The sequence below is a fragment of the Anas acuta genome, chromosome 4 (assembly GCF_963932015.1).
Source record: "Anas acuta chromosome 4, bAnaAcu1.1, whole genome shotgun sequence".
In the NCBI taxonomy this organism is placed as follows: Eukaryota; Metazoa; Chordata; class Aves; order Anseriformes; family Anatidae; genus Anas; species Anas acuta.
Window position 1 is genome coordinate 28,053,055 of NC_088982.1, and position 19,106 is coordinate 28,072,160.

The following is a 19,106-nucleotide window of genomic DNA, read 5'->3' on the forward strand; positions in this document are numbered from 1 at the left end:
TTTGCCTGCGCTCCCTTCACAAAACCCGGCTCCAACACCGCCGATTGCTTTGGAAACTAATCCGAAATCGATGGTAGGTTAGCGAAGAAAGAGCAAGAGAGCCCTTGGCCCCTGGGCTACCCACGCGTGGGTCTCCTCGGAGCATCCTGCCCGGAGCCACCGCACGGCCCCCGCGGGATGCTGGCAAAATCGCGGCTGCCCTGTGAAGTTTTTTTTTTCTATTCTTTTCCCCTTTCTCTTTCCCTTTCCCTTTCTTCTTTTTTTTCTTTTTATTTATTTTTATTTATTTTTTTTCCGCCTGGGAGCGCTTCCCCGAGGTGCGTTCCTTTCGGCGGGGCCGCATCCTGCCCGCATCGGGGCGGAGATGCGCGCCTGGGAGCTTCGCCGGGCGGCCGGGAGCCGAGCGAAGACTGGGGGGGGGGAGGGAAGGGAAAGGAAAGCGTTGCTTTTGTCGTTTAAGCCGTGAATCTCCCCTACATAAAGGTGTTCGAGACATCTGGAAGAAAAGAGGAACCAGCACCCAGTCCTGCGCTCCGCAGCCCGGGGGAGCGGCTCTGCTGTTCTTTTTGAAGCGCTCCACTTTGAAAAGGGGGCAATTTCGTTACATTCTCATTTGTTACACTGTCTTGAACTAAAGGCAGACAAAGCTATACTCTGTCACCCCGAGCAGAATGAAGGGAATCAAAGGATTTTCCCTTAAAAGGACTAATTTTCTCCTTGAATTATGAAAGTAATGGCTAGGTAACAGCCTGTGCTCTGTACCCAACTGCTTAATACCTTCTAAATCCTTCCACGTGGCTCTCCCAGTCGTAGCAATTAGAGCTCATTATAGGCTCATAAGAGCTCTCATTTCGGGGATTACTTAATGGACAATGAAATTTTATCGGACAGAATTATTGAAAAATAAAATTGTAACGAGGCCGATGTGATGTGGGCGCACGCCTTGCATCATTCCGCCTGGTTTGGGATATCTTTGCTTTCAAATGACTTCTTTTCTTGCTCCCGCTTTCCGGGGTGGGTTTTTCTTTTGCCTTTTTTTTTTTTTTTTTTCTTTTATCACTGCGCTTGGTTTATTATAACAATTACAAATCGCAATTTTGATCCGACTCTCGCTCTGTCTGCTTTCCCGTCCGACAGCTTCTTCCCAGATCCGCTTCTATCGCTGCAGACGGCGGGTTTTCCACCCGGGCCGGCGGGCCTCTTACAGGAGAAAAGAAATAAAAATAAATTAATTAAAGGAAGAAAAAGAGGTGAACTCAAATCTCGGCCGGACGAACTGCGTTTTAACGGGGAGGGGGGAGCTGGGTGAAATCCCACTGCTGAGTACCACGACCGTGATTTAGGTGTCGCCGAGAGGCAGAGACCCAAGGAGGGGCAGCCCTCATGTCCCGGGACCCCGGCCCCATTCCCGATCCCGGTCCCATTCCCGAGGTTCAGGGCCTGTGCTCCGGGGCCTTGGCTGGGGTTTCGGCAGCAGTTTGGGGGAAAAGTAGGTGAGGTGGGAGCTGACCCGCCTAAAGCCCTAATTGTTGTCACAAGACGCGGGATTAGCGCATTGCTGGAATAGCTGTCTGTTTACACTCCGGAGCCCCGCCGTCCGGTAAACACTTTCTAATTGAATTCTAATCACATTCAAATAGCTCCATAACCAGCCTCAGCTGCAATTCATAAAACTTTAATTGCCGTCCATAAATCCTCAGTTCGCCGGCTACGGGGTGTCCCTAAAACTGGGATGCATCGTGCCCGGCCAGGGCCGTCGGGGGGAGCTGGGGGCCCGGCGCCCGGCCGGGCTGCAGCGAGGAAGCGCCAGAAGTCGGGCACCATTCGTGTTTTCGTGGTTTTTTTTTTTTTTTTTTTTTTTTTTTTTTTTTTTTTTTTTTTTTTTTTTTTTTTTTGGCTTTAAACAGCAGGGGATTGAGTGCGAGAGGGGGAACTGGGGGCTGACGGTGTCCCGGGCCGGCCCTTGTGCGCCACAGCCGCTTTTAGCCGCGGTAAGGCTCCTGGTTCGCTTCCCAGCCTTGCGCTCAGCCCCTGGTAATCAGGCGTGCTCCGTGTTTTCTGCTTTGCAGCACAATTGTCGCTTCCCTTTCCCCAGTCCAGTGGCACTGGGTACGCCGTCCTTTCTAAACGCATTCGCATCTGCCCTGCTCTGACCGCCGAGCCTCCTCTTAAACCGCCCTAAAACAGGTCACTGGAAAATCGCGTAACGTGCTGCAAATACCTTGGCTTTTTTCACGCAATCTGCAATGCTCGGGAGCCACCGACCGTATTTAGCTGTTTATCCAATTTTACTTTGAATGATTGCTTCAGCAGGCTTGGTGGAGATCAAAGAACCCCTCCCTGACATGTTCGCCTTTCATTAGCGCGGAGCCCCGGAGCGGCCGGGGCAGTCCCCTGGGAACTTTGCCGTTTCGGCACCGTTTGGGTAAGGAGGGCGCAGAGATTTTGGAGGCTTTGTCCTCTGTCTGATCGCCACTTCGGCAGGGATGGGGAGGGCGAAAGAAGCCCTAGGTACAGATGCGAGCACCCCATCCCTAACCAAGCCATAACTTTCTATCCGCTCCTGTGGTGCCAAAGGACCCCGCCGGCGGGGAGATGCTCGGGTCCCCCCCTCCCTGCGCCCTGCAGCCCCCCGGCTTTGCACGGGATGGGGGGGGCGCTGCGATGTCCCGCTTCTTCCAGAGCATCATCTAAGGGGTAGGGGCACCCTTGGGATGTCCCCCCCGTGTCCGCCTCGGCTTCCCCGCTCCTAGGATTTATCTGGGGACGAGGCTCAGGGCTGTGGTCGGCGGGCAGCGAAAGAGCACGCACATTTTGTGCCCCCCCTCCCTCCCTCTCTGCCCCCTCCCCGCCCCCGGCAGCCTCTCCTGCCGGCCTGGGAAGCCGGGGAGATTTAGATCTGCGAGGCTTTCAGCCATCACGTGTTTAAATAGTTGATATAAAACCCCAGCGCAGGGGAGCCAGGCGGGGGGACTTTAAGACCAGCCCTCTCCAGGGACCCTTTTGTTCGGCTCCCGAACATAAGCACCTTCTTCGCCTCGCCGGGACTTCAGCGGCAACTTTGGCCGAGCGGCACCGGCGAGCCCCGCCGCGATGTCCCGCTCCTTCTACGTGGACTCCCTCATCATCAAGGACTCGTCGAGGCCGGCTCCGTCCCTGCCCGAGCATCACCACCACGGCCAGGATTTCTTCATCCCCCTCGGCGTGCCTTCCCCCCTCGTCATGTCGGTGGCGGGGCCGGGCTGCCCGTCCCGCAAGAGCGGCGCTTTCTGCGTCTGCCCGCTCTGTGTCACCTCGCACCTGCACTCCTCCCGCGGTGCTGGTGGCGGTGGTGGCGGCGGAGGAGGAGGCGGCGGGGCCATCCCCCTGCTCAAGGGCCAGTTCCCCGCCGCCTCCGGCTCCCCCGAGGCGCAGTGCTGCCCCAGGGCCGGCCACGCTCAGCACCCTCCTCAGCACCCTCCGCCCGCAGTGCCCGCCGCCGCCCTGGGGCACCCAGCGCATCACCCACCTGCCTGCGCCGCCACCGCCTACAGCGTCAGCGACCCCCGGAGGTTTCACTGCCTCGGCATGGGTAGGGGCCCCGCGGCCGCCGGGAGGGCCGGGAGGGGGGCGGTGGGACGAGGGGGGGGTCCCCAGGGGGACCCGCTGCCCCCCGGGTCGCCAGGCGTAGGATGCGCCTCCGGCGAGGGTGCCTTGCCGCTTGTCTCTCTCTTTTCCCCTTTTCCCCAATTCTCGCTTCTTCTCCCGTCAAGGAGGGTCCGACGCCAGCCAAATTCAAAACGGGAAGAGGATGAGGACGGCTTTCACCAGCACCCAGCTCCTGGAGCTGGAGCGGGAGTTCTCCTCCAACATGTACCTGTCCCGCCTGCGGCGGATCGAGATAGCCACCTACCTGAACCTCTCCGAGAAGCAGGTGAAGATCTGGTTCCAGAACCGGCGGGTGAAGCACAAGAAAGAAGGCAAAGGCACCCAGCGAAACTCCCACGGGGGCTGCAAGTGCAGCACCGGCCAGGGGCACTACCCCAGGTCGGAGGACGAGGAGTCTTTATCCCCCTCATCGGCTACCGAGGAGAAGGAGATCTCCCCGCTATGAGCCCCCCGCAGCCCCCGGGGTGCAGGGCGGCACACCTGGGGCCGCTCGGGCTCCCACCCCGGCATCAGCCGTCTTTTGGGGTGCCGGTGCTCCCCTGGGGATGCTCCAAGCACCCCGTGAGCCCGGCAGCAGGCACCTGCTCCTCCGAGCTTGCACCGCGGGACGGGACCCGCACCGCCCAGGGGTCCTCCCGGGGCAGTCTGAAGGGAGAAGGAAGGAAGGAACAAGCGTATTCGGGACCTGAAAAGCAAACACGAAACTTGTAGGGCTGACAGCCGCCCGGACGGACTCCTTAACGCGAATAAGAAAAGCAATAAAGCTCAAGTCGTTTGGGTTTGGGACGTCGGTTTGTTTGTGAATAGTTTTATATAAATTTTATATTTATATTTATTTAAATAAATGAGATCAGACGATAATTTAGGTGTTTTTTTTCTTCTTTATTTTTTTTTCTGACCCAAGTGCCAGCCCAGCCCAGCCTGGGGCAGGGCGAGCTCCTTCGCGGTGCTTTGTACGGGGCAAGCTCTGGTTCGTGTGTCCGACCCCCGTACCGACCCCAAATCCGTGCCATGGGCTCCTGCCCCTACACGTTTTCTGTTCCCCTCCGACTCGGGCGGGGAATGCAAATGAAGCTTTGTGTTACCGCAGCCGGGGGCAGCGCAGGCTGGCGGCTTCCGACCGGCGACACCGCCACGGGGACAGGGACAGGGATGGGACAGGGACAGGACGGGACGAGGGGCTGCACTCTGGACACCCCCCTCCTTCCCTACCGAGGGTGGCCGCATACACGCAGAAAGCCGACTTATTTTATCCCATACTGAGCTGGGTGGTGGCAATCAGAGAGCAGGGAAAAGGGTTTTTTTTCCTTTTTTTCCTCTTTTTTATTTTTTTTTCTCGGACACCAGGGTGATACGTGCAGTCTTTTCAATGTTAATTTTGTGTTGGTCGCTGGTGGGCGACCCCATCCTGCCTCTGCCTCGAGCAGCACGGCCTGAGCTCCCTGCAGAGGGCCGAGGCACAGGGGGATGGAGCTGGTCGGTCCCGTATCTTCCCTCATCAGGAGACAAGCAATAAGCCTGCTGCTCTTCAACATCAACTACCACAGTGCCTGAGGTGCTGGGGAGAGATGTTCGCTCCAAGCAGCCCCAGCACAGCCACAGGAGGGGACACCAGGCCCGTGGCAGGGCTGGGGGGGGGAAGGAGAGGACCTGGAGCGGGCCACAGCCTGCACCAGCTTGGGGCAGAGCCTGGGAGTGTTCCAGGAGGGGACAGCATGGATGGAAGCTTCTAGCCTGAACTTGGAAAGCAACCACAAAATCTCTCTTGTTTCACAAGTATTTCACAGCAGAGGCCAGCAGCCGGGATGAGAGATGGGGACATCACTTCCCCGGGTGGCAGTCCCTGCACAGCCCAGGCTGCCCCCAGCTGCCTGCCTGCTCATGGCCTTTGTGACATCCTCATAGAGAACCTCATGGCTCCTCAAATCCCACCGAGGCTTTTCCTCTCTGGAAACTCTGGCAGGAGAAGTTAGCACCATGGAAATCCCAACTGTTCCCTTGGCAGTGCCATCCCAGTCCAGTAACTGCAGTGAGTCCACAGGCCTGCAGCAGCCTGGGGAGGCAGAGCCATGCTGGGGGAAAAGGCATCACACTTCTCCAAGTTTTCCACGTTTTGGACTCGATGATCCTTGTGGGTCCCTTCCAACTTGGGATATTCTGTGATTCTATGAAATCTAAGCCCAGCTGGTACTGCAACCAAAACTGCAAAGGCATTGCTTGATAGTGTATCCGTTCTCAGCGTAACGCTGTGGAAATAAGTCAGTGAATAAATGAGTTTCTCTCTGCTTCAGGAATTCACCTCCTCTAGAGATCTGTGGGAAGGGATCTCTTCATTGTAGGATTTAACAATTTCCTAAAAGTGAAATGGAAGTGAAATGAGTTGTTATTACTCATAGTAAGGAATGTTTGCCTGTATGCACCACTCAAGGGGTGAATGGAAGTAGTGACACACAATTCCAGCACACAAGCTATGCCATTGAGGCAGTTGGTGTCATAACCAGATTTATTATTATTATTATTTTTTTTTCAGGGTAAACAATTCATGTTAAAAGGTTGCACCGTTCCCATTTAGGAATCGAGGTACAACACAATGGTTTGGCCCGACACATCTCAGAAGGCTGGCAAAAGACTTGACCCAAACAAAGCTCTGGAGAGGAGAGGACCAGTGTGACAGGAGCAGTGCTGGAAGTTGTGTGTGCCCTAACCTGCAGTTAGTTAATGGATGGTTTTTAATGTCCAGCACCCAACAGCGAGAAAACAAAAACAGAACAACGTTTAAAATTAATTTAATCACCTTGTGCTCTGATTTATTTATTTTTCTTTTTTCTTTTTTTTCTCTTTTTTTCCTTCCTTCATTCCCCACGAAGTCCCTGCCCCATTCAGTGCACAAGCAGTGTTCATCCACCTACCTAATATTCTTCTTACCATAGACTTTCTAAGGCAGGGAGAATTATGCACTGCTTTGCTTATCTGCCTGTTTCTTCCCCTCATTCCCTCCTCACTCTTAGACCCTGTGACCACAGCCAACCAGCCGGCTGTGCCAGGGTGCCCGGGTCTCGGATTTATTGAGTTCCTCTGAGTTTTACATCAGGCTGGAGGGGTTATCACCGAGGGAAAGGTGTGGGAGGGAGCTCAGCTGCGATCCACGGGGGCCAAGAATCAGGGAATCCTCTGCTGCAAGAGGATGGCTACAGGGGAAATAACCCAGCAGAGAGGGTAGGGAAAGCAACAGGGGAAGGCACAGCAGAGATGGAGGTGGCTGGAGGGCTGGGGGACGTAGGACAGCACCCAGAAACCAGCTTGTCCCTTTTATGCCTCAGTGCGATCCCAAGCCTTATTTGTTGCAAGTGCGGTGAATAAGAAACAAATGCTACTCTCTTCTTTTCCTTTGGCACTTGTCACGACGATGCTTGAGAGCACTGGAAACATGACTGAGCTTCTCTTTAGCGCTCCCGTGGGAGCAATGAATTAGCTGCTCTTTAGAAACCGAGAACGGAGCCTCAGAAAGGAGCAGACCGCTTGTGCCCCAGCATCGCGAGCCTCAAGACGATTTTCCAGCCTTATTCCGCTTTTTAGCACCGGATGCGAGCCCGGCACGGCCCCGACACGCTCCAGCTGCAGATCCGGCGCTCGGCATCCCCACCACATGCATCCCGCTGCGGGCAGCCGCGTGTAGGCTGCGCGGGGTGCGACAAGGCGAGCCCCCCAGGGCAGGAGCCTGAAACCTTGCCTTGGCACAGCTCCCTGAAAGAGGTGTCTGTGGGTCTTTAATTTCCCGTAATTTCCTTCCCCAACCCCTCTGGGGCATTGCCCGGGGGCGGCCGGGTGCCCCCGTGGGCACGGATACGGGAGGCGGCTCAGTGGTGCCAGAAAAAAAAAATATATCTATATATATATATATATAGATATTATTTATTTATGTAAGCCTTGGAGACTGCTCTAAAAGAGTCCGGTTTTAAGGATTTAAATTCAAGGGTTGAGTTTCTCAGGCTCAGCGGGAGCGCCAGCCTCCTTGCATCCCCGGGGAGATGCTCGGGAGAACCCCCTGGCAGGGCTCGCAGCCCGGTCCTGGAGGTACCAGGGGAGACCCCGGCCCCGTGGGGAGACCCCAGACCAGTGGAGGGACCCCAGCCCCATGGGGAGCCCTGGCCCCACGGGGATCCCTCGTGGAAAACCGTGGGCAGCTGCCGCGGGGAGCCCCGAGGGATGGGATGGGAAGCGTGCGCTGTGTGCTCTGCAAGAAAAAAAAAAAAAAAGAAGTAGTTGCAGATTAATGAAGGAGTGACAATTTCAAGGCTAACGTTGGCACTGCCCAAGCCAGAGCGTGGGGAGCTCGCCAGGCTTTGCTTTATATTGTCTGCTTTTCTGCGGGGCAGACAAAGATGGATAGAGAGACATTGAAAAGCGGGAGGCGTATTTCAAACAGTTCAATAAAGAGGGTTGTCACTTAAAGACAAGAACCATAGTGCTTTGATGACTTTGTATTAGCCTCACCGTTTCAAATAAGTGACTCTGCTCCCTTTACGGAATTCACCGGGGTTGAGTAGCTGACACTTCACTGGGGCTGCTTTGGGCGGTGACTACAGCCCGTAACCACGGGGCAAAACTCCCGGCACGGAGCTCCTGGGCTCCAGGCTTGCTTTTCAGCTAAACAAGCTCCAAAAAAATATCCAGGTTTACCATTTTCTTGGCCCCTCAGCTCAAAAAAGACCGGCTGTGCTCCGTGCCACAAGGGGAAGAATTGCCCCGAGGGGACCCGCACGCACCCATGGGGAGGTTTCCAGCCCCGGGCGTTCACGCACAGCTGCCTGCCCCCCCCCGACAGGTGCCACGCGTGTCCGTGCCCACGCAGGGCGACAGATTTGGGACTCCCCCGGCGCTCCCCACCTTGCTGCGCTCCGCCGGGGGGGCGACACCTTCCCCATGTCCCCATGTCCCCAGCCCAGGATGCTGCAGCCCGTCCCAAGCGTTCCCGGGGCAGGGTTTTCTGCCAAAATCAAGGATTTTGCCTTTTTTTTTTTTTTTTTTTTTTTTTCTTCCCAGTCTCTCTGTCTTTTTTTTAAGCTAGGGACCCCCGACCGTTGCAGACCCCCAGGCTTTGAAGGCACAGCGAAAGGGCTTCGCTGTGGGTTGGAGCGCACCATTTAGTCACTGTTTCATTAGGCACTATTTGAACCTTGCAACATGTGGTAATTTCTGGGGCAAGCTGAAAAGGGGGGATTATGTAGGAGGGACACAAGGAAATTAGCTAACGGTTAATTTAACTCGTTTTCTGGTAGAATTTTCGATACATTCCTAATTGACTGAGGAGGCAGGTGAAGTCTTCAGTTCCAGGCAGACTCATTCACGGTGAGAATAAATGGCTCTTTTTCAACTCACACTGCTCACAATATATCATCGGGGAAAAGACACGCAATGAATATGTTGATTTTTTTTTTTTATTATTATTAATGGAATTACACCCTGCCACGCAGGTGTGAGGGTAAAAAACCTACGCTGCGATGAAATCAGATTAACAATGAAATGAGGATTTTATTAGCTTTCTATGTCGCGTAGACCTGGATTTAAACTGTCAAAACAAGAAACAAGAGGAGGGGGGGAAGATACTCTGAAGGCAACGGTGCCAATCAACGGGCAGAAGTAGCAGCTCAGGACCCAAATAATAATTAGCCGTAATTCGCGGTGAATATCTACACCCCCCGGCCCCTGCTATTTGTACCGGGTGGAGGGCGCCTGATTAGCCTATAATGGCAAAGCCCCTTTGAGCCCGGGCGGTGCCAATTAACCCCCATCACCCCCATTTGCTCCCGAGCAGGAGCGAGGCCCCGGGTCGGATCCTGCGTCCTGGTGGAGGTCCCCGGGCGGAGGGCGCTACCTGCGCGGTGCGGGGCCGCCCGGCCGCCGCCGGGCCCCCTTTGTAACCTGCTATAGAAAAGGGAGGTCTTCTGCATGACAAAGCACAATTAAGCTTGCTATTCAGGGGCCCTGCAGCTGGTAAGCCCATTGGGAGGATGGGAGGAAACGCGAATATATTAATTATGCGAAGGGGCGGTGAGAAGAGAAGAGGGGGAGGAAATGCAACAACAACAAAAAAAAAGCAACTAACGCTTTTGGGGACTGTACATGGGTTTGGGTTGGTTGGTTGGTGTGTGTTGGTCCCTGTTACTTATTTATGTAGGTGTCACAGCCCCAGCCCTGCCAGGCTGTAGGTAACCGATAGAAACTCTGGCTTAAGACACCAGCAAAGCAACCCTGGCCACAAACCCAAGAGCTTTCCTCCTTTTCTGTAGAAAGCTGTAGTGGTGGAGAAAATTCAAGATGTCTTCATGCTGCAAGTGCTACCACTCTTCTCAAAATAGCAAGAAGTTTAGGCCAGAACATGGTCAGCCAGGGATGTGGAAGATGCAAATTGCATAGAGCCAAGAAGCACACTTAGCATAAGACATGCATGGGGCATTTGAAAGAAAATTTGGTATTCTATTTTTTCACTATTAGCCTTGGATTTTAACTAATCTACCATCGTTATCCCATTCTCCTAGAGCAGTAGTCAGATGAGGTGTGGCTTAAGATTCTCAGAGTGGCTGCAGAAAAGCAAGTAGGTACCTCCAGTGGGTACTGTAAACAAGATGCTCTGTAATTCAGTTCCCCTAAAAGACCAGGCCTACCTTTTGAGGCATATTTCTGAATGTATGGACAGGGTTACTATGCTGCCTTTAGTTAAGCTGGTAATGGTGAAGCCCTTAGACATATGGGTGACTCCAGCAAGTTCAGGTGAACTGTGACTGTAAGTCAGTCGTTTCTCTGTAAAAATTGCAATACCTTCAAGGGGCAGCTGGGACAGTAGCAGGGAAAAGGAATCATCACTGATGCAAACAGCATTGGTTTTCATTTTGCTGTTATCTTTTTCCTCTTTTCCTACTTTTTTTTTTTTATTGCAATGTTTTATTTGGTCAACTGAAAGTCAGGTTTTAATGAGGGAATGAACAGCAATCAGGAATTCCTAATTAATTCCTAATTTTTTTATTTTTTTTTTTGATAGTTCCTGCTACCTGGAAGTTTTTCACAGACAAAAGACACCATCTCTAACCTCATTATATTAAAATGCCTTTTAGGAAAGATCACAAGACATAAGTGTTTTTTGTTGTTGTTTTCTTTTGTTCTGTTTGTTGCCATGTTTTTTCTTGTCATAAAATGTTTTTCAAAGTCAGATTTGTCTTTTGTAATTAATGCAAGACCGAGTGGTTTTAGGCAAGGTACAGTTTAATAGACTGTGGCAGTTCAGTCCATTGGGTTTTCAGTAAAAGCAGTCAAATTACAGTAAAGTTGTCAAGGTGGGATTTTGCCCCCCTCTTTCACAACTACTATTAAATGTAACAAGTGCTTGCCTGGACAGGAGGTAGCTCTCAAGTTTTGATTTTTCAAAATTGGGACCGGAGTCCTTTGAACAGCTCGATTCCTGACTTCGTGCTCTTAGAAACACGTGGGAACAAGACTGAGAAAGTCACCTTACTACTCGGAGTGCATCTGTATGCCATATGCTGTTGGTATATACAGGAACAAGGGATGTTTGTCTCCACGTGGATCCTACCTGGGGCTGACTTCAATGGCCACATGGATGCTGCTGAGATGGGACCAGCAGTGCTGGGGCTCCCCATCCTGAGGGCACTGGCCAGAAAAGCAAAGTGGAAAATGCTACTTCTTGTTTTGAGGACAAACCTGTGAAAGTAAATCATGAGCAGCATAGGTTGTTTATGTTGGAGGCTTGTGAAGGAAGGCAGTGTAGTTGCTGGCAAAGATGGCTCTTGACTCCCATCATTTCCCATCTCTTACTCTCTGGACTGTCCAATCCTTTATTCCTGTTTCTTTTCTATGGAAACTGGTGCCCTTGTCCTCATTTGTTTTCCTGAGAAGCACATGAAAACAGAGGCTGCAGCCGAGTCATCCTCTTTACAGCTCTGCACCCACAGGGGAAGACAGAACATCAGCATCTCCTTAAGACTTCTGCTCCTTTCCTGATGTTGGCTAACAGATCCAGAACTCACTGAGGAGCTGAGTGGGTGGGACAAGCCTGCGAGACAGATAGACGGAGGGAGGGACGGGCAGACTGCTCTCATAAATTTAACCTCCCTAGAAAATGAGGTTTACAGTATCAGCTGCTGGCAGAAGCTGCACTCCCAGAATTGCTAGGTCAAAGTTGAAATCACTTAAAAAATCTTCATGGTTAATGCAGCTTTTGTAAGAGGCTTTACTGGAAGAAGACTTTTACTGCACTGGAGGTACAGGAATACCAGCAGATACGTGCCGTGCCTGAAGCCATAAAGTTGAAAAACCTTGTGGGTCCTTTGCCCATAGAGCTAGGGGGTTCTGACCTGCAAATAAAAAATTTGTATAAAAACTTCAGGAAGAGGAGAAAGTAAACACAGTGCTTGTTTAGAGCAAACAACAGCACAGATCTGCTGTTTTCATAACTTTTTTCCCCTGTTAACTTTGTGTTTAGTTCTTCCTGTAACTCTGAATGGAAGTGGAAGAGATCTACTGTTTTTTGTTTTTTTCCCCTCTTTAAAAGTTTTGCCCTGAAGGCAAGTTCAAGGGTATATGAAGAAATCTGATGCTTGAAATTAAGGAGCAATTTCTGTGTAAAAAATAAACATGAGACACAAATGTTAGAGAGTTATTCCTGTTTTGCATTGATTTTGAACACTCAGCTTCCCCAGGCGCTGTGGCAAGCTACACTCCTTGCCAGCACGTCTGTCTGTCTTCACACACCTCACACTTCCCATTTCAGTTTATCTTGAGGGAACTTGAGAATCCCCCAGGTCATCTTTTGCAGAAAGAAAATATGGATATTTTTTTTTCAGGAGAAAGCAGGCTGCCGTATAGCCTAGCCTTTCTGCTATGTAACACTGCCTTTCATACGACTAACAGCACTCTACAACGGGGAAAAAAATGTTTTACTGATTTGCTTTATTCCCTTTTGCTGTTTGGGGGTTTTAGGAAGTCATTTAGGAAGGAGATAAGGAAGCACTTGTTTCCCTTTCACCTCCTAACACTTTTCCCCTTTGAAAGCAAGCAGAATAATGCTGGACACTTTGGTTTATAGCTCACTGGTTGGTTTTGTACATGTGCTTTCTATTAAATGCAGAAGTGCATGCACAGTTCTTTCTACACCCAGTAAGTAGTTATAGCAAATCACAGCAAATTGTGTGCTTTAAAAGATTATTTACACATAAAAAATGTACACATTTGTAAATGACAAGTTTTTGGCATGGGGTGCTGGCAAGAATTACAGAATTACAGCTCTGGGGGTGGGAGACATCCAGGGCTGGGATGAAGAGTGAGAGGAGCCATGGTCTGGCCAGCTCCAGGGGGGACGTGGGTGAGGAGCACAGCCATTGGAACAATTGGCCATGCAAGAGGGACCTTGAATGAATGCCACCTGATGGAGAAACCCAACCACAGCCCAGGTCACCCCCAGAGAGGATCGGTGTTAAAGGTTAGGGCAGAGCAGCTGGGTGTTGTTTCCCTTCAGACCTTCTCTAGAAGGTGTGGTGAAGGCACAAGGTGAAATTTATGAAGACAAAGTGGAGAACAAAAGCTTTCCCTGCAAGTGGGAGTATGTGGATTCATTGGCAATTTTACTGTTCAAGCTGTATAACAAGGGGAAGAGGAATAGTCATTGAGTCAAAGAATTGATGGGGATTTGAAAACTTGACTCTTATTGTAGCCAGAACAGCAAATGGCACACCATGAATACATCCCAGTGGAAATGGTTGTATATGAAAATGGGAATGGCACACAGGTGACTCATTGCAGTCTTAACAAGGCACACTTGTGTGGTCCTAACACCCTTTGGCTCTTTACTTTGTGCAATTTGATGATTTCCTTGCTGGACTGACTACATGCTCATAGCTGCGGAGCAGCGTGTTAACAAATACTTATTAATTTTTGAAGAGCAGAAGTTTCCATTGTAATTACATTGAGGCTGATCAATAAACATCTTTGAGCTGTTCTATAGCATCATGAAAGTGATGTGGCAGTGGTTAAGGAAACGTTTGCTCTATCAGCCTCTTCCAGTTGCTTTGAGCTCTCTAAAAAGTAGACTTTTGTCTAAGAAGTGTTGTGTTTATTCTCAGCGGAAAAAGTCTGGGGACAAATTCATCAAACTGTGCCTTAGCTAAGAGTAGTGCAAACACAATTGTACCCACAAACAAATAAACAAACCCTAGAGTCTCCAAGCAGCCGTGTGTTTGCACATGCAATGCAGGATCTGTATGTGAAAACCGTAGTTTGCTCACACACGCTGCCTAGCTGGAGCAGAAAACAGCATGAAAATGTTGTTTTAATTGTCGTAGAAAGTGAAGCAGGATGGTAATATTTGCCTGGAACATCTCATGCTGTTATCCACTTCCCACCCTCCTGGGAAAGCACTGGGAAGGGCTTGTTGGTCTGTAGATAGAGCCTGCTTGTTTTGCATCCAGCTGGAAGACAAGCGGGACGCGAATCCAGGAGTAAGTGACAGCGAGAGTCAGATAGGTCCGTGTGGGAAAAGCTCCTGGGGACTATTAGAGGGCTGTAAAGTCTCAAAGCCAAAGACAGAGTAGGACTGGAACAGCACTGGGAGAAAGTAGGAGCTAGGATGCAAGCCAAGGCTCTCCAGTTAGGTGATTTTCTAGCTCTTTATGGTATATTTTTGTAGCACATTTAAATTTGTAAACAGGTTGTCAAAATCTGTTTAAAAGAGGTGATTTGTATAGGTGCATTTGGCACCTTAACAGGGTGCTTAGGGAATCCCCACATGACGTGCCATTTATTAAATAAATGACAACTTTGAGAGACACTTTTGTGAGGAAATATGGCCAGACTAAGTTTCTAGAGTAATATATGCTGTTTTTAATAAAGATTCATAGTATAGATAAGAAAATGGGGTGGGTGATGGCTTCAAATTTAAGGCTTAATTAAGTTTTCCATCAAACTTCAAAGCTATTTGTATATTTCTGTTTTAATTATCCATACCAGAGGAATTAGCTATTTTCCCTCATTTGCATTTTTTAATACTTTCTGGTACTTAATAAACAAAAAATGCTGCCTTTTTTAGGACCCTATTGTCCTTCTGCTAGTGTGGTATTTGGAAGCCGCCCACCATGTATGTATAGTCAGTGATCTCATCTTCAATCTATTATCAGTATTCTGGGTTAAAGGAATAGATTTGGAATAAAAGGAATAGCTACGGACTGAAAAAAAAAAATGCAGCTGTTTATTTGAACGGATCATAATGCATTCATGCTGTTCAGCAACATTAGGGCAAAATAATTCTCCATACACAGATTATAAAATGGTGGGAGGTGTCAATTTGTTGTCTAACTGAAATGAATTCTCTGTGAAGTTTATACTCAAACGCAAATATGAAGAGGTTGATGCTTGCATTGCTTTTAGCTGCCTGCAGGTAATGGAGCTATAGTATTCATAGTCCAGCTACATCGTGTCAGCAGCAATGTTGTGGGCAACCCAACAGTGAAAGTAATGCAGACTTTCCACCACCTTGCACTTTTTTTTCCTTTTTATCCAGCTGAAGATATGTATGTGCACTATTTTTGGTTAATATTTAATGGTAATAATTAAAGCACACATCTGAAAACAATTTTGCTGTAAGCACGACGTCTCAAGGACAAGTGAAATAACATATGAAATACAGTCTCTAGCCACTTCAGCACACTTATCTTCCTCCATGGACTGTATCATAGCTTACTTAAATAAATAGCTTAGACTGCATGCCTGAGGCAAGGCAAGATGAATCCCTCCCTGGCCAGAAGAAAACAAAAGTTCAAGAATTGGCTGTGCTGTGTATTTTACAGAGTGTCAGAGCTTCCTGTTGCTTCACATTTACCCAGATTACAGAAAAATGAGACCCAGAAAAGACAAGGCAACCTCTCATCCTCTGCTCCAAATAATGATTATTAAATATAAGCATCTACAAGTAACTTTTAAATATATATATATATTATATAAAATATATAGGTATTACAATCAAGTGTATGACATTGCCAAAGGACTATACTATTTTTGAAGGTGCCTAGAATACCCAGCAGTGTACTCATATTATTTGAGCAACACTATTGCTATGGTCCATAGAGATTTCAGCTTGAAGTACTCCAAAAAGGGAGAGAGGGAGACATCACACACACACATACTCCACAATAAGCGAACATTTCTCTTGCTTGGAGCACAAAGAGCCATCTCATTTGTAGTGTTTTAAGTGAAGCATTTTGAAAAAAGAAAGCTTGATGGTATTGGTAATGCCACTCGTCAGTAGACAGGGATTTCTCCTTGGGAACCAAGTCCAACATTACTTTGAATCAGAAGACTTTCTGGGCTAAATTCTTCTGTGCAGACCTGATCCTTCTTCTCCTTCGTGAGATGCCCTGCCTGCCACTTCAGCAGTAGTCCAGAAACAGTCTGTTTAGCTGAACTCTGCATGCATTTGCTCTCAAGAGAAGTCTTCAAAGAATTCACAACATAAGGGAAGGCTAGATTGATGCTCCTAGTATTTCATGTTCATTGATTTGTCTCTCATCACTGTGGCTATACACTTGAAAAGTACCCAGGCTTTTAATTACAGAATTCAATACACACTTCAAAGGTTAAGCATTTGATTAAGTGTTTTCCTAAATCACTCCCTGGAGACACCTCTCCCTTTCCATCGGATGGAGAGGCAGCTGGCTGTGCCTGGGTACCTGCATGTAGATGTATTGAGGGGCAGCTCTAAATTCCTTCTTGCTAGAAATAGCTCTAAAATGTGAATGGACTGATTTTTATTTTATTTATTTTATTTTTTTTTATGCGGATAGAAGTCCCAATTCCTAATCCTGCCCTCACTTTGTTCCACATCTTTATCTTCACCTCTGCTCATTAACTTTTTATGGTTCTTCTTGGGAAAGATTATTCCTTAGAGTGGACAGGGGCTTTGTTTTGAATCAGGGGTTCTAACATGAAGTCAGAAACACTTTTGACTTAAGAATAGCAAATCTGGACAGATGCATAGGCATAACTTGACATTAGTCCTCGTATAGACAAAAAATAAATGAACTCATAGGAAAACATGGGAACTATGAGGTGAAGCCCCTTGCTCTTTCCAGTTCTTCCCTCCCTGCCCCACCTCTGCAGTGCCTGTCAGAAGGTGGGGTGTGCTTCAGAGCAAGTTCATAGGGCAGCTATGTTAGGTTGCTGTATGGCAGGTGTGTGATGGAAGAGTAGTAGATGGGATTTTCTGCTCACCCTGTCAAGGAAGCAAGCACTGCAGCAGGAACACTGCTCAAGCAGCCTCAGCAAAGAGGCCAGAACTGGGCTAAAACCATAGAAATTTGATTTATATCTATTATATTACTTTGACAGCTTTATACGAAAAAAAAGAGGGGGGGGTAGTACCATAATAATGTAATATTTATAACTACACATTAACTTCTGTGAGGTTTTACCTTCTCACATGATACAGAGCAGCTCTAGATGGAGGTAGCACACGGCATAAAATACTAAATGCAGTTTTATTAGTGTCAGTGCTTCTTTATGTTCATATTGACCTCAGTGTAAGGTCATCTTTGTAGGTTTCTGTACGAGGTCCTAGAGTTACTCTATTGGTGTATTTTCCAGACTAGGTAGATTTCTTGGCTTTCTTTGCTTCCTCTTCCTAAACACTGCTAATTCATGTAGCACTTCTGCAGTACTGCAGGGTTGGGAAACCCATATTGTGCACCAGAAATCAGGGCTGGAATGATGAGAGAACCTTTCTTGTGATGGTTAAGAAAGACCAGTGCCTTCTTAAATGGAAAGGAAATTGTATTTTAAAATGCCAAATGCACAAGCATATAAATATATATATATGTGTGTATTTTTTTCAACCATATATAATATGACTGAATAAAATTAATGTGAACAGATGTTAATTTTAAGAGGTCTCTTGAATGAATAAGAATTTCTTGGAGCAGTTTATGTTACATAGCAGGTAAAATACACCTGCTTCATTCTATTATCTGATTCTCCTCTCCTATGGCAGACATGCAGTGATGTGGTACTAGTGCCACGGCACACCTCCTGATTTGCACCTCTGTAGGTAACAGTGGGACCTCTTTATACAGAGGTGAAAAATATTTTGTTAAACTGCTCAGGAAAATATTTTGACTGATGAGAGAAAATGCCTATAATACAATTCTCAGTATGTTCAGCTGGGGTTGCTACCATCTGAAACAATAGGGTAAACTTCCACAACATAAATTCTTCATATCTTTTTTTCCCAGGGAAGTAAAACTATTTCTTGCTTTCAGTCATGCAGAATCTGGCCTATCAAGACAGTAATGTAGTTCCCAGAGGGCTTACCCTGTTTTCAGATTTATGGGGTTAACTCCCTTACAGCTTGATTTAAAATATTGTTATAATAGGCTGTGCGAATGTTTCAAATGATTCATTATTGGAGTAATACTGTTTTCTTCAGTAAAAAGACCAACTGTTTTTTCCATTCCTCCAGAGTTCTTAAGAGTTATAGTCTCTTTCTGGCATAATTTGGAAAACAGTGCTGATTCGTTCCCCTTTAAAAGCAGCTTTAATGTATGATGGGAAAATCTTACATACCACATCTCCTTGCAGAGTGAGATTGCCACTGCTGGCTTTTAATATTTAGAATGTGCAACACTAGCAGAAATGATGCAGTCATAGCCCTTTTTTTTTTTTTTATAGAAACATAATGTACTGTCTCAAGAGGGAATAAGGCTCTCGACAAAACAGAAGTCTGGGGAAAATGTGTTATTGTCTGTGTGTTTATGATGATAGGGAAGTTTTACTTTTAAAACCAGTAACAGGTGGAACAATGCTATTCTCTTTCTACATTTGCTCTCTCTCCTGTAAAAGGTAAAGAATAACAAGAATTCAGCAAAGGTAATAGATATAAGAGTTACAGAATAAGATATTTAAGTTTTGAGATAGTGTTTTTGAAAGAGTAAAAGGCACAGACATTTTCAGACAACCGATCACAGTGATTCTTTCTGGGTACTCTCTTTGGGGTCAACACTTTGGTGGCATCAGGGTGACTGAAGAGGTCTTGGTGCAGCTTTTGTTCTTACCCTACCACCATCTCCCTGCTGCTTGTGTCTGTCCCTGGAGCTGTTGCCACAAAACCCTTCCCTTTTTATAGTTGGAAGAGGTGGACCAGGTTAACTTAATTGATTTATAGAACATTAATTTTGCTAACCTGGCCCAATTTGTGAGAAAAATCAGAACCCTACAAGCAGCTCAGCAGACAGGACAGAAACTAATGGAGTGGCCATGTGGAGATGGGTGCAAGGAGCAGAGGAGATGAGAAGCTCTAAAGGCCAAGCTACTCTGATGCTAACAAATTCTGTTGCTCAGCAGGTCTTATTAGCCTGGGCACAGTGCCATGCAGCTGAAGGGACGGCGTGCAGGCAGCAGTGGCT

The 19,106-nt window shown here is 48.1% G+C and overlaps 1 protein-coding gene and 2 long non-coding RNA genes across 3 annotated transcripts; 2 read left to right on the top strand and 1 right to left on the bottom strand.

Moving 5' to 3' along the window:
* Positions 1-232: 232 nt before the first annotated feature.
* On the bottom strand, positions 233-1,504 carry LOC137855792 (uncharacterized). Its single transcript, XR_011095944.1, has 2 exons — positions 1,328-1,504; positions 233-1,200 (listed from the first exon to the last, which is right to left on the bottom strand). It is a non-coding gene; the product is annotated as an uncharacterized lncRNA (long non-coding RNA).
* Positions 1,505-1,708: 204 nt separating this feature from the next.
* Positions 1,709-4,508, top strand: GSX2 (GS homeobox 2). The gene is made up of 2 exons (XM_068680341.1): positions 1,709-3,571; positions 3,753-4,508. The coding sequence occupies exons 1-2, from the start codon at positions 3,094-3,096 to the stop codon at positions 4,091-4,093; spliced, it is 819 nt and encodes a 272-aa protein (XP_068536442.1). The 5' UTR covers positions 1,709-3,093; the 3' UTR covers positions 4,094-4,508.
* Positions 4,509-9,176: 4,668 nt separating this feature from the next.
* LOC137855795 (uncharacterized) lies at positions 9,177-11,726 on the top strand. The gene is made up of 2 exons (XR_011095946.1): positions 9,177-9,642; positions 9,827-11,726. It is a non-coding gene; the product is annotated as an uncharacterized lncRNA (long non-coding RNA).
* Positions 11,727-19,106: the final 7,380 nt, after the last annotated feature.

Excerpts from the sequence above, each read along its gene's own strand:
- GSX2 (XM_068680341.1), top strand. The coding sequence starts at position 3,094 with ATGTCCCGCTCCTTCTACGTGGACTCCCTCATCATCAAGGACTCGTCG. Across the intron at positions 3,572-3,752 it reads GTTTCACTGCCTCGGCATGG|GAGGGTCCGACGCCAGCCAA; the intron begins GTAGGGGCCCCG and ends TCTCCCGTCAAG.